This window comes from Ostrea edulis, chromosome 6 (genome assembly GCF_947568905.1).
Source record: "Ostrea edulis chromosome 6, xbOstEdul1.1, whole genome shotgun sequence".
In the NCBI taxonomy this organism is placed as follows: Eukaryota; Metazoa; Mollusca; class Bivalvia; order Ostreida; family Ostreidae; genus Ostrea; species Ostrea edulis.
Window position 1 is genome coordinate 74,627,955 of NC_079169.1, and position 23,427 is coordinate 74,651,381.

Sequence of the window (23,427 nt, forward strand, 5' to 3'; positions counted from 1 at the left end):
GACTGGCGACAAAATGCATCGAATCACAGAAAATGTTATGATGTACCAGTCATGTGATGTAGTCAATTAAAAAGAACTTGAATTAAAACTTTGTTACGATTTCTTACCCTGATACATTGCAATCCACCAAATGTGATCACCCTAAAAGGAGTCATTTGACTGATATATAGCATCGCAAATTATTTTTTGGCTCTCGACAAACAACTCATAAAAGCCAGGATCATGAACCCCGCTGAGGATATAAAAACTACTATATTTCTCCTAAAAATGACCATCAAGTTCATTCTAAAAAAAAAATGCCAATTACGGCATCCCTTCACAATTACTTCATTTGATATCATATAGTATCAATGCAACAGCTAAACAATTTTCTGAAGAAAAATAAAAAATCATTCTCAGGTGACTACGATTAAGAAAGAATTAAAAAAAAAAAAAAACTACTCACCATGCCCATAGATCCTATGAAAAACTGATTTAAATTTGGTCATCCTTTTAAATTATTTACAACTGTAAGACTGCCAACAAATTGTCTTGATGACCACTATAAAAAGTTTCAAAATGTGCACACAAGTTTCATTAAAAAGTTTATAATTCAGAAATTATGATTTTTTTCTCTAAACGGACCATTCCCATCACAGTTTTTTCCGTCTGCAATCAATTAGCACTGAAGTTACTCCAATCATTGTCCTTTCTCTCTTGCCAACCATGAAATTAACGCTGACATTAAATGTTTTTAAAAAAGACAGCGAACATCGGTGACACTATGTTTAATTATAATCATATGCACGTTTCTTTCGTTATTGTAAGGACGTAGCATGTAATGTGGAGAATAGTTTTGTTTGCTCTGTTGACGATGTCGTAATAATGGAGAGTTCATTACGGGATGCAAAGATTGATCGCATCATGGTACAAAATTTGACACTACTTTACAGGGGAGCACAAGATAGATAAGTTTTCCATTTATCATGAATGCCCGCAATCTTTTTTCGCAAAAGGCCAGATTTTTCAAACAGATACTGTTTCACTCATACAACACTGCCAGCTATTACTTTTAAAGTTGGAAGGTGATATCGAATGATCTCTTAATAATATGGTTTGAACAAGGATTAGAAACTTTCCTGAGCTCCATTAACGTAATAAAATTTCTGAAGAAAGAAAGCCAGTCGTCAAAAAACCAACTTGCACGATAAACACATAATCCAAGCACAAAGTGAATGTATAGGATTCTCCATCCAGGAGATGAAACACCCAAAAGCTGATCTCCTTTTGCTCAGAAAATCATCCCATACACACCACACCATAAGATGAGAGCTAATGAGATGACCAACAATTTGTAACTCTGTGCATCATTTGAATTGAGGGATGGTATACCATGAAGTCAAGTGGGGACAGGAGAAGTATGAATTGTGGATGGAAAAAATTAATTGAATGACCAAGCAAGACCATGTTCTGGGTTTGTTAGTGCCACAGTCTGCCTGGCAGTCCAAATCACCACTGCTCTGCTTTTCCCTGGGGGTCAGTACTAATCGACTGGATTAAATAATGTGGCTTCACTCTATCCCCTTGCACCTATCTCTCGCCTTTTGGCAACAATTGCTAGACAAAGTGAAAAAAGTGACAGAGAGACATGAACCATATCTTTTAATAATCTATCACAGATGTGTCTTGTGGTACATATGTTGTATGCCTTGGAAGTGAGTTGTACTATATTCTATGAAATAATAAGAGTCAAAGGTAACCTTTTATAGGAGTTCAAAAGTTGAAAAGGCTTAAAGAATATCACTAAAGCATGCCTATATGCTAAAGAACAGTTTACTGCTAATCATATGGAGAAGGCGTTTCTGCTATGACATTTCAGCTGACGACAAAGTTCTAGACAAATCAAGAAAAAGCACAAGAACACAGTAAAGTCTATCTGTCAGCGATGACCAAAACATTATGAGTTCCATCCATCTAAATCAATTGTTTGCCAACCAACAGCGAAGTAGTTTTTGGCTGCCAAAAGAACAAACAACTTATTGCCACACCAACAAAAACGTTACGATGAAGAAAATTTTTTATATTGAAACAGTCCGTTTCCGTCTCGGAGCAATAAAGTGACACAATCAAAATCTGAAAATACTGTTAAAAACTTGCTTACTTTTTCGCCTGTCAAAGCGAGTTAAATTTGACTTGTTCGCTGTCATTGCAATTCACGATAAATTGAAATCCTGCCCGAAAATTTCTTGTCTACACTTATCAACATCTAATTTTAATTAGTTTATGTCCGTGTTTAAGGAAATCGTAGGAATGTGAAAATATATGACCTACACTCTATACCACGACATAACAGATGGCATTTTCCTTGCAACAGTTAATTAAAACATTACTTAAGAAATCCCGTGAAAACATTATTCACCGCGTAAAGGTTGGTTCAGTTTAAAAAAATCTAGGTTTCACGACTCTCATGCACTCACCAGTGAGGCCAGCTCTAATGTAAGGTAAATCTCGTAGATACTTTCAATTTCTAAAACTAATCTATTGCTGATTTAACTGTACTATATTTGTAATTATTGCTATTACTTCATAATAAAAACGCATGAATGAGGATGAACATTATTTCTTTCTCGTAGAATTTGTAACATCTCAAGTTAAGTAATGTGGGGAGAAATGAGTTTAAAATATATATATTACTGGTGACTATATTATAATGTATTAGAACTTTTTAAAAAGATTAATAATACGCTCATTCATATCCATAACAATTTCTTAATCCATGGTGGACTAACCTTATAAAACAGTATATTTTTGACTACTGTAATACATTAATTCTGCCATATACCTTTCACTCTAAAACAATTATTTTGATGTCCAGTAGCACCTGCTCTGAGTCAACTTTTCTAGGTAAGTGTCCAAGGGGAACCAGTCTGTACCGCACCCTGCCTGGCACTCCAGCCATCGGTGAACAGACGTATGGCCTCTGTCAGCCATCATTCTGTCCCCTTGTCCACCACAAAACCCCATTACAGACTTAATATAGGACTGGCCTTTCATACAGTGACTTATTTTATATATTTTATTGCTAGCATTCTCTTTTTCTTGAAGATTTTGTGTACTTGTTTTTCATACACGAAACAAGTTATAAAAAACCCACAAGAGTGAGAAAGAAAGGAAGAGATTTTTACACAACTTGATCTGGATTCAGCTGCACAAATGTTTGTTGTAGACAAATGTTCAATATTTTTTTTTAGAGCAACTAGATTGCATTAATTCCTAGCTAATTAAGTATAAACATGGAGATATCATTCTCTTGACTTACCAGTTGTAGAAACACCAATAACAAAATTTTGCCAGATCATATCTCGGTTTTTCACTGCTTTCATAAATATAAACTAGCTAATATATATACCTTAGCAGGAAGGGAAAATCACATCCCTTTGAATTCAATGTCATGAAACATAATCCAACAGAATCATGTATTGTTGTTATTTTGTCTACAGGAAGTACTACAATATTCTGCCTTATGTTCAATATATTTGCTGAGGGAGGTGTATTAATTTTCATTTTTTATTGCTGCATCATTTGAGACTTCTTATCTTAAAAAATTCTCCAATGCCCCCCCCCCCCCCAAAAATCAGGGTATTTAAGAAATAAATTTCATTTACTTCATGCTGGTGTTAAGTGTTGCAGTTCAGAAGCTCATGTATTTTCAAGAATAAAATCTATTTTTTGTATTTACTTCTGTGGAAATTCCCAGCCATTAAAACAGACCTACTACATTTATCAAGTAGTTTTGTATTCATACGCACATTGTTGACAACTGCAGCACATTGATGAGGAAATGCCTACCATTACAATTTGTAGAGATACCAAAGGCAAAAACATTGGAAATGTGAATATACACGTATATGTATTACGCAGATTTTACATACATCGATACGGTTCAAAATCTGGTGTGCTTAACAATTACGATATCACCACATACCGATAATTAAAATTATTCATTTATTACCTCTTCCTGTTTTGTTAATCAGTGCAGACATTTTCACTTATCTTTTTCCTTTCTCTCCTCACTCTTAATTTATATGCACAGAAGAAAATTTCAAAAGAAAGAGCAAAAAAGAAAAAAAGAAAAAGAAAGTCAAAATTGATCCTCATTTCTGACCGTACCTTGTGTAGTGCAGATGATGTGGTTACTACCATTCATTGTGTGGTTGCTGTGGTGACCATCTGGAGGGGAATATGGTTCAGATTCTGGTGGGCTGTCTGGGAGAGTGCTGGAACAGTATAAACATTTCTGTAAGTCATAAACACAAAACAAGACCCTATTTGCAGTATTTGTCCGCTTTCATAATCAAAGGAATAATTTTTACCATTTGTATGCACTTGCTTCCTGCAAAACAGGGAATGTCCTTTACACAATGTACTTCATAGCAGATGCTGTCAAAGGCAATGTTACCAACTAACATCACATGTTGCAGGAAACACTCAGTCTCCCTGACACATAGTTCGTTTTTTGTTTTTTGTTTTGGTTGAATTCAGAGATATTTGGAGAAATTGGTATTTTTGACATTTCTATGCTTTGATTTGACCATATATGGTACTGGTAAATAAAATGTTTCCAGCTGAACACAATGTTATAAGAAATGAACACAGAGACAGAGTAGCTAATCCTGGAAATTTCTGATTACTTTTGTATTAAAGATTGTGCAACTATGAATGCTCTCTTATCTAATTGCTTTTTATTCTGAATATAATGTTTTAATCCAAGCTTATAATTTTAAATTAGTATCAACAATACATTATGACTATCAACCTACACCTCTTTTAATACATTTATCATTAAACTTGAAGTTAGCCACTACATATTTCAAAAGGTAGTTGATCAAAGCTACTAACTTCTACCATGAGTACAGTATAGAATAGCCATGGCAATGAAAATAAAGGAATTTTACCTTTCAACCCTCTGACAAGAACTTTAATTGAATTAGACTGGTCTAAAGTGTAATGGCATTTGTACAGATAGCATCTACAATTAAGCCATTCATTTTCAACCTGTGCCTGTTACGTTCCAGCCGATTGGCTATATCAAACAAGTTGTACCATGAACCTCGATTTCTCCTTTGCCAAAGCAATATTAGATTGTAACTGAGAATGTTCGTAAACCTTAGAAAATATTTTGCTTTCTATTAAAGTAAAAGACCAAAAACATGATATATTTCTTTTGATTTATGGCCAATAATTGAGAAAAAAATAAATTTTATTAAATGACATGCTCCTGTATGGATACCATCAAAATAAAATAATAGATATGGTCATGACATATGCTAAGGCCATCCTCCCACATTGGGAAAATTTTATGAATGGAGGGATTCTACATTAATCAATTTAATCCCCCCCCCCCTCCAAAAAAATTATTTATACTAACAAAATAAAACACAGGAGTGTGTCAAAAACATAAACAATGGAACATCAATGTCTCAAATTTCTATTTCTTTTTTTAGACATCAACAGAAATAACATGAAACTGACATTTTATTTTCTCAACAAATAGCATTGCCCTTAAGTTTATTCCCTGGCTAATTCCTCCATTAATATTCTATACTTACAGTAAAGCCAAGCAGCTGGTAGTACCAGCAGTCCGACGTTAGCCCGACCCAACACAATGTGGTTTGTTTAGATGGTACAAACTAAAGACCAATACCACATGTCAACCTTATTACTGTTTTCTGCCACTGGCAAAGCAAAAATTATCCTTCATGCTCTCCCTCTTTAAGTGTATTGTCCCCTATAGGAGAATGTCTTTCTGACCCACAAAATGACGTTTAGGACAGTGAGACAGACATGAAATTTCTTTCCAAATATGTTTTTTTTTTGGAAAAAGACCTTTTCAAGAGAGCTAAAGGTTTCACTACTAATTAATTACTATGAAAAGTATGCCCCCAAAAATGCTGCTTATCTCAATGATAATGTTCATGTCACTGTGACCTTGAACAAAAAAATATTTAGTCAAAGATTATTACATAAAATCATGTCTTGAGGTACAAATAAGTCATGTATAAGGTTAATTTAATGATTTCAACACAGAAATTATTGATTTTCAGAGAAATTGGAAAATGTTAAATTTCAGGGCATGAAAAGCACCTCGTCCTGGATAAAATATTGAATTTTCATCACTTGCAATTAAAATTTGTTAGACTAAATTTATGAATTAATTTTCAATCTAAATGTTTGCAAATAAACAAATGATCTGTGGAATCAATATTTAATTACAAATGGCAACAGATATCTGTAGGAAACATAGCAGCATCACAAAAAAGGGTTTTAAAAATATCAATATGGCCCCACATAAGCTAAATATTTTTTCACTGGACTTTGACAATTTAATGAATATTGATTCAATTCACGAAAATTAACTAGTTACCATACTATTTTTAACCTCTTTCTTAACATAATTATAATTTCCAAGAGTTATATCCCCCTACGTACAATGATAACAACATTGAAGTTAATCTTCCCTGTTCACAATAGGCAATGCCTGCCAAACATCTCATTTCCTGCATCATACAGCAACTACATATTACAGCTAGATTTGAGAATACTTGAACTACCATCGCAAGTAACATCTAAAAGTTGCGTATAATAATAAAATAACCAGAGTCTGTATTTCCACACTTGTTAAGTGATCGTGATTCCAGTTCCCCATAACTTACAGAAAATCTAGTGTACAGTGAATTCCCTGTATTTTGTGGCATCACATTTTTTGTAGATTTTGTGGATAGTCTATATGTGTATATATCCAATGTATGTATAAATGTATAACTGAGTATTGGTACAATAAATTGTCAACAGGTGGTAATCCACAAAAAATGCATTGCTTCACAAAAAACTTATGAATTCACAACCACACCTATCCTCTTCACTCCCTGAAGAGGTCGTAGTAAATTTGTTCATGATCAATTTGTGTAAGATCTATATTTTTGAAAGACGCATTGAATTTCTCTGCTTATACGTACGGGTTCATAAGCCGGTTATCATAACCTTGTTGAATGCCGTTGATGGAATTGCTAATCCCTGTGCAGCTGTACAGTCCGTTCATTGGGCTTTGTGTCTGGGTGTGGGGCGGGGTGGAGGTGAGGGGGGCATGGGGGTTTGCCAGGTGGTTGAACTTGTAGCACTCGTCCAGTTGCTGCGGGGGAAGACTTGGGAGGTTCTGGGGGTGGACGGGTCGCCCGTTGTTGGGGTACGCTATGGCGGGAATGGCTTCCTCAGGGAGGCACCTACAATGAGATCTATAACATCAAGCAATGAATGGCGAAATAAATTCATCGGATTTTCTAAAATTTTGCAAGTCTAAAGTGTACCTGCAATACAACAATTTTTTTTTAATTATATCTCGTATATCTTTTCCAAATACTGTCCAAAAACAAGTTCTGAATAAGTCAAATTATTTCACTGTCACCAATAATGTTCACTGCCACATTGTGTTTCCATGACGTCTATAGTTATATAGCCACATCGCACAGCTGGGTTTTTTGTAATAAAAACCATATCAAGTGGACAATCTATCAATAATTACATCATTGAGGAGGACATCAGAACTTTAATTACATTGTTTTAAGTACCTCCTTTGCCTAAAACAAAATATTTGCAGAGATGTCAAGATTATTATTATTATACTAGACTGATCTGGATGATTCAAACCATCACTTCTGCCCTGATAATATCATGGCTGCCATTTCATACAAACATAAACTAAAATTAAAGAGCTGCGCATAACATTATTTTAATTTGTGTTAATGTGCATTCACAGTCTCCCGAATTTAAGTCAGGAGGCTTTCCCATACAGAATACATGTGTAACGCTTGTTTATTGTGGGAGATTTTTTAACAAATAATATACATACGCTTTTTGTCTGAATCTCATATCTTATAATAGGCTGAATATTACCCCCCACCCCCACCTCCCACCCTCCAAATGATATCAGCAACAGGTTTCAAGGGAAAAATATCCAGACTTTATCCACGTTTAATAACAAAACCAACATGAAAAATCCCTGTGAAGTATTTTCAATATTTCACAAAAGTATAGAACGATATATCTATCATCCTCAATAAAAATAATTCAACACTGCGTCCAATCACAGAATCTCCACACATAAATGAAGTCAAAGGAATTCAATCCAAATTCCTTCTAATCAATTCTAAATCAAAGATTGTGACACCAAAAAATACAATTGTAAATCACAAACTAATAACTTTCTCCAGTGTACATCCATAATTACCTCATGTTTGCTTCACATTAAATATGCAAAGTACATTTTACAATAATGATCCTGTACAGATTCACTTCGCTGATTGTCCATGTGAATGATCAGAATACATAACCAGGAGGAAGATCTGACACATCAAAGAAGCTACTAATTAAAATTGATGAATTAAAAATCAAATCTATTAGGTCCCTTTTGCACCTCTCACAAATCCCACATAAAACAAATTAGTGTTTGGAGTAGAGGAAGAGCACACAATTTTTTTTTTAAAAGTGAGCAAACAAGAATTGATTGTCAAAAAATAATTTGAACAAAAACTATTGTGTACTTGGAGTAAATAACATGTAGAAGGGTTCCCATCGGATGGGCTGTGAGCTGTGTAGCAAATAAAAATCTGCAATTATATAACAAAGCTTAGTGTAGGGAAGAGCCTGGCACATCCATACACCAATGCCTCTAATTAAACCAGCCCCTGATGTTTAAATCACTTAAGTTGAAGAAAAAAAAAATCTTCTACGTTTAATTCTGTGTTGAACTTTTCATGAATTTTGTGGGAAAAGGATTCAAAATGCAAGTGGAATTTGAAGTGGTTTAGATACCCTCTATTATAATTCAAACTACATATAAAAGACTGTGCTGTCAATGAGTTTTATCCCGGTTGTGGGCTTCACCTTTGAGGTGAAGCAAAATGAATTTTTGTATGACAGCACTTTCTTTACAAATAAAATATTCCTAATTCAAAATGAATATTTTTTGATTAAAAAAATAAAATAAAAACAACTACAAAAGTTTAGATTTCCTTACCAGGAAATATCTAACACACTTGAAAGCTGTCATAATTCAAACTCTGTCAAGTTGAAATCAAATGTTAACATTAATGACTATTCGTTTGAGAGAGTTTAAAATGAATTAAGTTTGTTTACCTGTACATGTCAAAGCTGGGTCATTCTGGCTACCAATATTCCATGTATATTTGTCCAAAACAATGCAGTTTTTTTCACATGTCACTCACAACTGAGAGAATAATCACAGAGAACGCAGAAAATATCAACAACTGTATATACTCAGAGAGTAATCAAAATTTAAGGAAATGCTTTCATTACACATTAAGCATTTTTTTCAATCACTTTTAAGCCCATTTGTAGTGGATTTATTTGAATAACAGAATACATAAAGCAAGAACTCTGATTTTCCACTCCACTGAATTTGGATTACTCTTTTTAATGGAATTCCAAGTTCTTATCATTTGACAATATTTAGTACATATATCTATATCCTGTTTTTACATTCACTTTCTTAATGTATACACACACACAAATTTTGGACGGTTAATTTGCTGGAATCAGGTTTGTCAACAACCTTTTTTCTCCTCCAGCAACTGATGCACAGCAGATTAGGCTTTTCACTGTATGCCCGAACAAATCACCCTGATTAAAAATCATTCACGATGGTGTGTGATCGCGGAGGACTTTTAGTGCCCAGAGTGCTTTCTATGAGCGTACCCTGAAGTGGGACAAATCATCAGGTGTGTAAGAAGGCGGAACAAGTTACCATTGACCCTAACCGTGGCCCTAGGGTACAATGTCTTCTCATTATTGTATATCCACCACTCAGCTACTATTTACTTATGACTTAATGAAGCGTGCATGGTGTCATTTAACAGACGTAAAATAAACAAAAGGTTGTCAGCCTTTACATGTGTACTAACTGTTAATTACTCTATTATATAAGGTCATATTTCTCTGTTTTACATCCATCTACTCATCAATATCTATACATCATCATGGCAGGTTCTGATTCTATATTCAAAAGCAGTATATTGGAAGTAGTCTGGTTTTTTTCCATGGTATATAAAACTGCAACATTGAGAATCTTTCTCAGTCAATGTTCAGACATCTATAATTCATACCTGAAGGCAACTAACACGGCCTCGCATTGCCAACGACAATCGGCACCGGTTGTCGCCTGGTACGTGCGGCTCGTGTTACAGTGGTACGACTTTGAACGTCTTGTCCAAGCTGTCAGGCTTCAGAAAACCACCGGTTTAGACACCTCTCTCACTGTGCTTACAAATAGTCAGCCTAACTCCATTAAGATTACTGTGCTATGTTGAATTGTGAAAATAATAAACCAGTGCTTCATTACAGTATTGGTTGGGTTCCATTGTTTGATTTTGAATACATTTATTTACACTCCTCTTGAAGGTGAACAGATAAATTGATGAAACATCAAACTGATTGATCACCTTTTTTTATGGATTTTTAATTTTTTTTTTCAGAGTGATGTCATGCACTATATTTTCAATAAATTAAAATACTAACATGCTTCCGTGTACACACTCATTTTTGAGGTCACACTTTAGAATTATCAATCAAAAAGAAATTCCACTGAGTGCCCATTACCTTCTGATCTCCTTATCAAGATAAGGAAAGTTGATGTCAAAGATCATATGATTACAACAACCATTATTGATAACTTGATAGTACAATATGGCAATAAATTATTTTCATTAGCTATTGGTAATACTTTTGATTCTTGTAAAGGAACAAAAATTCTGCTGGAGGCAAATGACATACAGGTGATGGTTATTGTATTGCAATTAAACATCCACAAAGCCAATTCTCCCCCCCCCCCCCCCCCCCCCCCCCCCCCCCCCCAAGTCTTTTTTGTCAATTTTTGGCAATTTAGACTGAGAGATACCAGTACGTGTATATTGCCATTTTTAAGCTACTGACAAACAGAAAAACTGTACAGAAACTGCTTCAAATATCATTTTCATTGTTGCAGTCTGATAAAGTCTACATGCACTTCCAAAATCCCCAAAAACTTATGACCAAAGGGAAGTAATTCAAAATCACATTTATCATATAAAATAATAAGAAAATCTGACTGAACACGTTAGTCAGTTGTTCAGATTGATATACATTAATTACTGAAAACACAGTAGTTATAGAATGATTTAGCACAATATGCAAACATTTATCAAAAATACAAATATGCTAATGATTATTCAGTGTCATCACTCTCATGGCAACAGTACCTGGTGCTGATGTCTTGGAGAATAATTAACACAAATATTTGTGTTTGAATATTCATTCATTTCTGTGTGCACTACGTAACATTCCATGTTAAGTTTGGTGACATTGAGGGAATGAGTGGTTCCTGAAAACTACCACATTTATTTCCATAGAATTCCCTCAGTACTGTATAGTACCACTGCAGACTATCTAATTTAAAAATACTTATTCTTGGCAGGCTGTGGTAAAAATGAAATGTAATTTCAAAACTCCATGGTAAATGGGATTCACAAAAATTTAAATTAGTGATGGTGTATTCTAATCTCTCTCTCTCTCTCTCTCTCTCTCTCTCTCTCACATCATCCATTATCCCAGCTAATTTATCTAAGTAGACTGGAAAGAGTCACACCAACCCTTTATTAATTCTGATAGTCTCAGCGCTTAAATACCACCACTAGGGACCAATATAGTCCCAGGATTTGACTCTATATTATTCAATGTAAATTGCTCTGGTTACATCTGTAGATATTTCTACCAGATACTAAAATCAATTAGCATTTTATATTCCAACTTTGTACTACATATTTAATGCAATATCATAGTTAACAGTAATGAGATGTTCTTGTAGAATTTTCATATATCAAGATCTCCTTAAAGCTTTATCATCACTAAACAAGTTCATGTTGAAAATTCCACCAAAATTTATATATGATTTATAAATTCTTTTTACTTTATGGTATTGAGAATTTTAAATAATGATCTGCATTTCTCATGCAATCTATACTTTATCACTAATTTCAATCTATGATTAAAGCATTAATTTCCTGTATCTATGTGTTACAATTTTTTTTAGGGGGGGGGGGGTGTTTACCAAAATGTTTCACCCCTCGTTCCCATTTTAAACAACACACACCATGTATCCCTACTGAAGGGTAATTTAGGGTAATTCTAAATTTCAGTTTTGAATTCACCCATGCAGGATAAAAACAAAGTGGGACAAAATATAAAAGAGGGGTGAAAATTTCCCTGTATTTATGAGGGTAATACTATTCTTGCAATTCTGACCAATTCCAATTTTTTATCCTTCAGCTAGTGACAGACAAGAGGATTGGACATGGAACCACCAATTTCAACCTCTTCATTTTACCACAATGAAAATCAGGAAGCTTCAATGGGAATCATGATTAATAGGGATTCAGAACTCATGTAAGTACTACCTTGTACATTCTAATTTGTGTCTAGATCCTAAGGATATGTAAAACACCACTAACCATTAACTCAATCGGGGGTGGGGTGGGGTGGGGGGTAATTTGACTACAGTTATTTTAAATATAACCCTTGAGAACACAATTTGTGCATTATTAACTGCAATTCTTACAAGAAAACATTATACTTGTCACAATAATGTACTTTGAACATAATTTCATCCTCTGATCAACATTTTGCAATATAGAGCCGATATGAAATTTGTTTTTGGAACTTGCACTAACACATAATAGAATAAAAGTGACATATCATATAAACCCTGATTAATAGCCATTGTGAGTTATCAAACTACAAAACTGACAAGGTCATTCAGGGACTTGCTATAAGCTTGCTGACCTTGACCTTTGAAATAATCATGCTTTCCTCTGATCACACACTTTCCACTTACAAATTGAATATGAAATGTGCCATTTAGAAATATACAAGTTATTACATGTTATACAATCCAAAGTCATTTTAATTTTTGCCCAGACTTTTGACCTCAAAATCCGTAAGTCAGTCTGTCCACTAATGTGGGTCAAACAAGAGGTTCAAAGGCCTTTATCAACAAACAAAAAGCTTAAATAAATCGATGATTATGCATTGCGTGCATCTTTTAAACCCAGGGATTAAAAGTGATGTTCATTTTATGGCCTGGGCAATTTTTTTTTTTAATTTTATTGGCAACCCATTTATTGGTGACCCATCACACATTCTCAGCTGCATGGTATAAACAGTATGAACATATCATATTTATCTAATACAAAGCTATGGTCCAGAGAAATCTTTCATATCTTTCTTTTCAACAGTGACCTTGACCTTGACTAAATAACCTATGTTCAAAGTCTTTGACAACTAGTTAGTGATAAACACTAAAGTTAAGGATCATCAAACTGTTCATTAGTTATCTTTGTACCTATACTGCTAGGTATGTGCTTGCCTCTATTACAAAAGTAGGACCCATACAATTAGTGACCTTGAGCTAGTCTAAATTACTTTGGTTCAAGTGTAATGTCATACTCTCTGGTGGTAAGGAACTTCTTTGATAAATAAGTCATTTTACTAATATGTCTCTTCAATACAAAAAGTTATGGCCCCGACACCAAGTCAAGGATGGAAGAACAAAAAACAGATACATGTAGACAGGAAGAGATAGTGAGTCACTGATATATCATCCAAACTTTCTTCTCAGTTTATATCTATGCAACCATTTTGTTTGTTAGCTGTTTAAGTCAAGAAAATTATTTTCAAAGATGCTGCGTTTTCAGTATACGAATTACCGGGTATAATACAACACAATGATATAGGGTCTGCACCCTTGACCCAAGGATCAGAGGTCTCACAATTTTTGTAGTGACCCCCCTGTTCATTATAACAATATTCAATCAGCTTATCAGGTAGATTTCTAGGAAATTTTCTTTAAAAGATTTAATGTATTTTCACAGTACAATCTAGATAGCCCCTTCCTCGAGGCATGAATTTCACAAATTTTGTAAAGGCACACATGATATGCGCTTCATGAAATGTATATGCTGGCATGAAGCATTACAAGTATTTTCAAAAATTAAATTCATGTCTTAATTATGTACACATTTTATGCACTACATGTTCAGGAGTAGAGAAGATTCTTTATAAATTTATGACCCTCGGGGTCCACGAATTTCACAATTTTGGTAAAAGCCTCCATGTTCAGTTTGAAAATTCACTGGTTCTGTGCTTGGTGTCAATGATATCATTCCAAGAAAATCTTTAAAAATTGCAATATTCTTAGAGGTTATGATCATTATACTCCTAAAGCCCTAAAAAAAAGTATGAAATCAATATCATTTGTTCCCCTATCTCAAAATATGCTGCAGAAAGTTGCTCAAAATATGCTGCAAAAACAACTTTCATGTAGTTTCTGAGAAGTTGAAATTGTTAAAATAATGCAACAAGTCACCTAGATTTTACTCGAGTGACATTTAAATGTGTTATTGAAGAGATAGACACAAATTCCTATAGTTGTAGCTCCCACATCTTAGAAAGAGAGAAGGGGGGGGATAGTTGTAGCTCCCACATCTTAGAAAGAGAGAAGGGGGGGGACCTCTAATGAGTATTGAAGTGGTGATGTCAGGCAATTATATCACTTGGGTTCGAATTTACTATTCTTTAATATATATAATTGCCTGTGGGTTAAGGACATGCATACACAACATTAAAAATCTGACATTTTCTCTAAATTTATTTTTTCATCTCCTTGATATGAAGAGTTCTTGTATGTTTCCAAAATAGGTTTAAATTCTATATTGGTAGCAATATTACAATACTTTGTATATTGACCCAAGTAGCTCAGTGGTTAGATCACCTATAAACTTATGTTAATAAATGCAGTCTTGGGTCCTGCATTCAATCCCAGATTGTTCCAAAGATTTTCATCCCTTCTTAGCTACAATAACTTTGTAATGTCCATATATACATACAACCTTCTCTAATACATAAAGAATCAGGAACTATCAAATAGGCTATCTCTAAAACAGACATGGTAATATACCCAAAGATTTTTTTGTAGAAAAGAGATCAAATGCAAGTGAATTGTACATAAAATGTTACAGAAAATTATTGAGAAATGTCACATACATGTACATCCTTAAACTTCCAGCATTGTTGATTTACCCAATATGGATTAAATTAATGCAACTCAATTGAAATAATATATGTAGATGGGACCTTGAATTCTGAAGAACTTCATTTCCTCCCTCTTATAAACAGATTTTCTGTACACATGCTAGGAAATGTACCACGTACCAGGCATTGTTTAACTCAGTACCAAAGTGTGCAAGGTTTTCTCAAGATCACAGAAAAGAACCACGCCTGCACCTGGGAAAGGGGACATGCACTATTCATATATTAGATATGGAGCAGAATGAACACAAAACTTTATTTACATGAATTAGAATAAGGACAATCCTTTATCTTATAGGTCTAGTACTGTAACATATGTGAACATAATTTGATCATAGGATGAGAATTTTTATCATGTACCATGTATTAAGGAGGTATGCTACACCAGAGATATTTGATGTAGATGAAAAGTGGAGGATATATGTACAACAATATTTTGAAGTTGAAATTTTTCAAATTTACTTTATTTTGTCAAAAAATACAGTTTTAGTAGAAGATAATCTGAAAAAAATTTAAAATCCCTGCTGGACTCGAACCTGCGACCTACTGAACTACTCGGCTAGGTATTTAAATTGAAAAGGAAAAGTTAAATATTGTTGACATTGATTTTTTTCTCCATGATTTTAAAGGAAGTCAGCCATTATGATGATGTAGAGTACCTCCTTAACTACATGGTTTGTTTTGAAGGATGCAAAAGTGCAAAGAATAGTAACTCTTGTTTGACTTCAGAGGTAAATCATATATTAATTTAATGATATAACATAATATATGTAAGAGGGGGACAGGGGTTTCATTTTGCCAAAAAACATCTGTTCTGACTCTTGCATTTTTCACACACATTTGTATGAGAGCTTAAATTTTCACACAAATAATGTAATGATTTTCTCTATAGCAAAACTCTGTTGAACTAGACAACAAAGCAGTACGAAATAAAAAGGCTGGCAACAGGTATATCCCAATCAATCTGCCACTGGTCATTAATCACTAGTGTTGAAATTACTGCCTTCCACCTTTGTACAAATGGAAAATAATTACTGAATTTGACACCACACCGCATTCGCATCTAACTGTTGTCGCAGGCACAGTTTGTATTTTTCCTGATCCACCCATGAAATATGAAGCATTTAGTGAGAATTTAATCTGTGAATCTTCAATTTTCATGTCAGTTAGATATTGCTAAACAAAGAAATGCCACTTGAAATAGTCCTCCAGAATTGCCTTGTCGTTTTGTAAAGATGGATCACAGAAAATCAGATTTTATAAACTTTTACAGATAAAGAAAAAATCAAGATGGGTGGAGTTTTATTAATAAGTGGAGACAATCAAAATGCATTATCTCTGAAAAGAATGTGTGTCCTCGTGTCTGAGCTAAATAGTCTTGCTCATGTATCAAGAAGACAAAGAATTCTATTAATCACTTTTACATGCAGATGGAATTTAAGAAAAGAGAGGGGGAAATTCTAAATGAAACAAATTGATGGTAATCCGCTAGATATTTGTATTAATGGATGCCTAATGCATTTTTTTTTTTACTTCATGCACATTGTAATCATAGGTTTTTTTTCCACCCAAAGCATACTAATACCATCACAGGGCAGGTCATACAGACAATCATTACCCATCATTAATTTACAGCTGAAAAGTCATTCAGAACGTATAGTGAGAAACTAGATTTCTTTTGAAAATAATTTCTATTTATGAACAGGAAAATCAGCAAATTCTAGAAACCATTATTGTTTGAAATCATAAATGGAATCTGTGAAATATATATGGATATAGAAATTATAATATTCCATAATAATTAAATCCCAAAGTTTTTCTTATATTTCCTAAAACAATGCTTTAAAAAAAATCATATATAGACTAGAAACATAATCTGAATAAGATACAATGTTGAGTAATTCCTACATACCATAAAATTTTATCACAAACCCATGCAACATTTTCTTCAATTATACCTACATGTAAAATACCACATGGCATAACTTTAATGTATACTAGTAATTAATTAAATATGCTAATTAATTTTTAATTATTAATAATTGTAATCCTCCTACCTGAATCCAAGAACCTGTCAATATGAAATGATCCCTATCGGCGCATTGTAATGTACGTGTTCAAATTTCTTTGGTACCTCTACCTAACAATATCATTTATTTCAATCCCTCTAACCACAGCTACAATGAATATGCTTATTTCATTTTCCATAATTTTATGCCAATTGTTTCTCATTTACATACCCTCACATTTCATGTAAGTAAAATTCTCTAAACAATATTTTTGACTTAAATTTTCGAATAATCATTACAAATAAATGAATAACAAAAGTAAATCTGGATTTAAAATTATTACATTTCTATTCCAATTTTTTTTTTTTTAATTATTTATTATACTTGATTTCATTATCGAAGAACATTCAGAAAGTATGTAAAGAAAGATAACTGCACTGAAGCACATTATGGATTGTCTCTCTTGACACTGTGCAAAAATATTAATTGCTAAGGACAACAGCGAATTCATACAATGTAGTTATGTGAGACTGCAAATAGTAGCAATCTAGAAGGGGGAGGGGAGAAATTATGGCCTGTTGGGGTTACAACTACACTCCCTTTTTGGGGGGCAAAAATGTCACCACCACCCCCAAAAAATTTTCTTGATTTGCCCCTGTGCATCTATATCTCTAAGGTGCAGTTGATAGAAATAGTTGCTGTCAAGGGGTATAAAGAACTTGCAATTATCCTTTTATCCAAAAGAAATACAAAATAGGAATTCTGTGACACAATGCAAGATGATCAAAGTATCACATGAACCACTAAATAGTTTTAATTTGTCAAACAGTCATTCATGTTTGACACTATTTACTGGCAGATGTATTTTAGAAAAAGAAAAACGTTTGATTATAAAAAAAAAATTCATAAAGCAAAAATCTGTAGTGGTGAATGTATCATAAAAAGCTATAACTTCGAAAGAAAACATCTTCACAATTTTTTTTTTTATAAATGGAAGCTACTCGAACTGATGCAATCTTAAAGATCAGAAATACATGTTCTTTATCATATATTTTTAAAAACATTAACTGCATCTGTTTAACTCATTGGATTAAGGTGTTTAACTGGCAATCTAAGAGTCATGTTATTATTAATGATTTTACAGTACTAAAACTGCATTTCTTTTTTGGCTACATGAGGAAAAATCTTGGGACTTCCAACAGCACATCTTTATAATGCATTTCAGGCTATATTTCCTTTAACATATGGCAATTTTGATAACTGAGTTATACATCCTAATCTTCGGATGTAAAAGAAAGAAGTTATTCTAAGAAGTGACATCACCGATGTGTAACTATAGAAAATCATATTCCTCACAAGTATAGGGGACACATGTATTGGAAGTAATCTGGCTCAAATTCTATGTAATATGTTATGATAAAATCACAATTTTCCCCATTATAGCCTTTCTCTACAAATCTATCCATATTGTCAAAATATCTATGCAATGAAAATTGACTAAATTGAAGGAGCTTAGTTTTTCTGTTACTTTTAGGTTGACACATTAAGACATTGCAATATCTTTTCCTGTTAAGCAGCTAAGATACCCAGATTATATATTAATCATGTCAATCTTTTTGTGCCATCTGAAAATTAGTGTTGTGGGCCCTATATGCATCTTTCCTATTGGTAAAAACATATTAATAGCTTCAGTAGCAGTTTTAAGTAGAATTCATAAAAATTATATTTCCAATGCTATTGCCTTCAACATCTTTACAAATTGTAATGATGGCTATAACATCCCCCATAAATGTGCAGCATTTATGAACAATAAACATGGTACGCCTATTTCAACGCCTGGAAATTCAGACAGAAATGAAAATAGAATGTTATAGATAAAAAGAATAAATTTCTTTTTTAAAAATACACGAGGATATGAACTGCAACACTTCAAACCGGCATACTTTTTGTGAAGCGCATACAAAGTAAGTGCCAGGATGAAGTGTTGCCGTTCATACCCTCATGTATTTTCAAAAATAAAATTCATTTCTTTTCCTGAGAAGACCAAACCATCCTCTGGTGACAATTTTTCATTCCAGCATTTCTTAAAAATCCCTTTTAAAAATAGCATACAATGTATAAAAGCAAGCTATACAAATATACCCTTCATCAAAGTAAACTTCATTACACACACGAGGCCCATGGGCCACACATCACTCACACCAGTCACCTTGGCCCTGTTGCTGTTCAGCTGTGTGATTTTTAAAAGAGTTTTTGCAATCTTCATTCTTATGAAAAATTTTGACCCCACATTGTGGTCCCAATCTAGCCCCATAGGGTCATGTTATAACCATGATACATGATTGGTTGTATACTTCCCTCTTGAGAATATTTCACCCATATGGAGACATCACCATTGCCGGTGAAGGGCTGCAAAATTTCGGCCCATGCTCGGCACTTACTGCTTTTGAGTAGTGAGGGATCTTTGAATATCATGCCACACCAGCTGTGACACGGAGCCTCAGGTTTTGCGGTCTCATCCGAAGGACCTATTCTAACCCAGATCCCAACAGGATAACCATGATACAATGTCACAAGATAAAAAAAATCATGGTATGAAATGTAAGGTCTTTCCATAAGGAATCTATATACAAACTAAGAAAGCCCAACTATAAACAATTCAGAGGATGTTGCCTAGATTAACGTTTCTAAATAGTAGGCCAAAATCTAAGGCCAAGGTTACACTTAATAGGTAGAAAAATTTGGTATCAAAAGAAAGCTTTGCAGTACATGAAATATGAAAGATGCATCACTCACTATTCAAAAGTTATAAGCAAGATTAAAGTTTCAGTTAAAGTTTAAAAATTTGAATTAAACTCCAAGGTCACATGGTCAAACATCATGGCATCAAATAAAATTTCTTGCCATAATGAATCAAAACACCACATGTGGAAGCCATATCTTAAATAGTTCTGGAGATATTGCCTAAATTACCATAGTTTTTCTTAAAAGTAGGGCAAACTCAAAAGGTCAAGGTCACAAACTTTGATACCAAATGAAAAGTCTTGTCACAAGGAGTACAAATATGAAATATGATTATATGAGAGCTGTATCACTCACTATTCAAAAGTTATAAGCAAAGATGACCAAGGTTCAAGTTTTAGACAGACAGGACAAAAACAATACCTCTTCCCCCAAGCAACTTTAGTCACTGCGAGGCATAAAATGAATTAAATCAACAAAACTTAGGAACATTTACATTTTGATATGATTTAGTGTGGTTCTGCTAATTTTGAAAAGAATTTGTTTGAAGGAGGAAAACTACACAAGAGAAACTTGATATGGATGAAAAAAAAATTTAAAACTTATGCTGGACTTGAAACAGCAATCTACATATTAGCAGTCAACATGCTTAAACCTACTGAGCTACTCAGCTAGACACTTAAATCTAATAAGATTAAACAAATATTGCTTATAATCATATTTTCATTCATATTCTTTTTAAGAAAGTCAGCCAATATGATGATGTAGTAAACATCCTGTACATTCCTATATCAGACTAAATTGATCTCCTATTATGACCCCATCCACCTCTGGGGCCCCTGAGTTGAACAAACTTAAATTTACACTACCTGAAGATGCTTGTATATCAGTATGACTAATCATGGCCTGCTGTTCTTGAAAAGAAGATTTCTATATCATGTAAAACTTTGATTCCCTATTGTGGCTCCCCCCTAACCCTGGGAGACATGATTTGAACAATCTTAAACCTACACCAAGTCAGGAAGCTTTCATGCAAGTTTCAACTTTTCTGGCCCAGTGGTTTTTGATTTTTGCCTTTTTGATTATCTCCCATTTGGAGAGAGCATGGCCCTTAGTTTGAACAAACTTGAAATTGCCTTAAATTTATCCAAGGATGATTTGTGTCAAGTTTGTTTGAAATTGGCCCAGCGGTTCTTGAGAAGAAAATTTTCAAACGATGCCACAAAATTTTTACTAATTCTTATACAGTATCTCCATTTCAAAAAGTGTGTGCTCTTCATTTAAACTAACTTGAATCCTCTTTACTAAAGAGGATTCAAGTTAGTTTAAATGAAGAGTTTACCCAAACATACTTTGTGGCAAGACTGAAGTTTTGCTTGAGAAGAAGTTGAAAATGTTAAACGTTTATGGATGGATGCCGGACAAAAAGTGATCAGAAAACCTCATTAGGCTTTCAGCTTATGTGAGCTAATATATTAAATCATTTATTTTACAAAGCAATTTAAACAACGTAAATGTTTATTTTTAAAAATGGCAATGTAAATTCATCGCTTGCAAATCTTGCACTCTGCAGTTCTGTTCAAGAGGAAGACAGATCCTGTATAGATTTGTATACTCACTTAGGTATAATCGTGAATAGCAAAGGACCCTGCTTAGATCACACAAGGACTGCCCATAGGAGAGGTAAAAACTCATTTTACGCCTTCACAAATATTGGTTCTCTCTACGATCTCAACCCTTTAACGTTGGCCAAACTATACAAATCAGTTACTTTTCCTTCAATATTGAATGGTTGAGAACTCAGCTAGAAGTAAAACAACATATCTGCAGCAGAGTCTCAACGCCTCCGGGTATTTCAGCTATCCATTTGTAAATCTGTACAGAATCTCCCGATCGAGCCAAACAAATTCTGATATGTGTGAGAGTCTTTTGGACATTCTTCCAATATTAGCTGAAATAGACGCATGTAAAACTCCTATGTTTTTGACAACTGTGCCGGTTGTCCTGTCAGACTTTCCCATTTAGCAAATCTTTTTGAATTAGATTATTTTCATGCTTATAGTGGAATTCAATGAGGATTCATACCTAACATTCTAAACCTCGTGAACACCTAATAATGTCCTTGACTATATATCTACATCAGTGGATGAAGAACTTTCCAAATCATCTTGATAAAACATTGCGAGATCTGCAACCAACATAATTAATAGAGATACGTGATGCCACCAAAAATGTGATGATTTCAACTTCTCACGATTTCTTGTAGTCTTTAATAGACGCGACCCCTCATCATTTGGAAGACACCTAAAAATTGTTACGAAATCTGATTGTGCAAATTTATCTGCAAACTTGTAACCAATCGTCCTTCAAGGTTCTCTGGATATTTGTCAATTTTGTTATGCGTTTTTCCTTAACCTATCTTAATATGCAAGTTGTTTATTCCTGTGCAATAACCCTCGATATCCCCAACAACTGGTAAAACGACATCACAAACAGCTAATTACTGCATAGATCTCCCTGCATAACTCCGTGACCTTACAGATGATGAGCTTAATATCCTCCTGGGTTGATTTCCGAACACAAATTAGTTAGAAGTTTTTCAAATCAAAAACATCACACAAATTTGGACACATACGAGTTTGAGGTTTTTCAAATCAAAAACATCAAATTGTTCTGATCAACGTTATAATGCTGCACCCAAATATCACTGCTACATGCATCTTCTGCCAGTCAGGGTTGCTTATTACTCAACCACTCTCAATCATTTGGACTGTAAATATTTAACCTGGTAAGTGTATATACTACTTTTTGTTTAATTTTTCTTATTTCTTTTTATCAATTATTATTTTGTCATGTATGTATCAATAATATACATTAATTATGTACTAATCTCATAATGGGGAAATAAAGAATGAATGAAAGGAGAAAAGTGCCCAACAATTTCAATTTACTTCTTCCATAATAGAGTTATCTCTCTTACCTCATACATGTGTTAAAATGCAGCAGCTAGAACGAAATTTTCACATGACCTTCATGTATATTATACTTATTATCTCAATTTTTATTGATGTTACCCATTTAAACTTTTCTGTCTTTTGCAAACAAAAATTACCATATTCTGACATAAACTGAACATCATAGCATGAGAGTGAATTTTGATAGGACTCTTGAAGAGCTGTTTCAATTTTATCTCTTTTCCTAACCATCTTAAACAAACACTTGATAAGAAAATAATGTAATGGAAAGAAATAGTTCAATTAATGCAGAAATTTTCCATAGTAAGCATCATACCACTGATACCTGATCATTTCTAAACCAAGGACTAGCTAGGAAGTCCACTGTATTATTCTTAGAATTTTCCATGTCCCAAACTTGGTTTAAAACATAAAAATTACTTGCCAACTTTAAAAAAAATTTCCTCTGAACAATTCAGCTACTACATTGAAAAACTGAGTGTCTGCCCACTTATCAATATCATCTTTGTTATTGTTCGTCTGTTTGTCTA

General features: G+C 33.7%; 1 protein-coding gene and 1 long non-coding RNA gene across 32 annotated transcripts in view; one reads left to right on the plus strand and one right to left on the minus strand.

Annotated features, from left to right (window-relative positions):
• The window catches only part of LOC125683089 (myelin regulatory factor-like), a 77,718-nt gene that overhangs the window by 23,920 nt on the left and 30,371 nt on the right, over window positions 1-23,427 (minus strand). For 27 of the 31 annotated variants that reach the window (XM_056140764.1, XM_048923856.2, XM_056140783.1 and 24 more), the window contains 2 exons: window positions 6,996-7,259; window positions 4,150-4,256 (listed from right to left, as the gene is read on the minus strand). In XM_056140764.1, coding sequence (XP_055996739.1) covers window positions 4,150-4,256; window positions 6,996-7,259 — 371 coding nt within the window. Of the gene's footprint in view, window positions 1-4,149; window positions 4,257-6,995; window positions 7,260-8,263; window positions 8,468-9,171; window positions 10,876-23,427 lie in introns of those variants that run through there. The other 4 variants (XM_056140782.1, XM_048923862.2, XM_056140780.1 and 1 more) reach the window with 2 other exon arrangements.
• LOC130046953 (uncharacterized) overlaps window positions 2,224-23,427 on the plus strand; it is a 45,810-nt gene continuing 24,606 nt past the window's right edge. The window contains exons 1-2 of the long non-coding RNA XR_008796026.1: window positions 2,224-2,480; window positions 12,355-12,471. This is a non-coding gene — a long non-coding RNA (uncharacterized LOC130046953). The remainder of the gene's footprint in view (window positions 2,481-12,354; window positions 12,472-23,427) is intronic.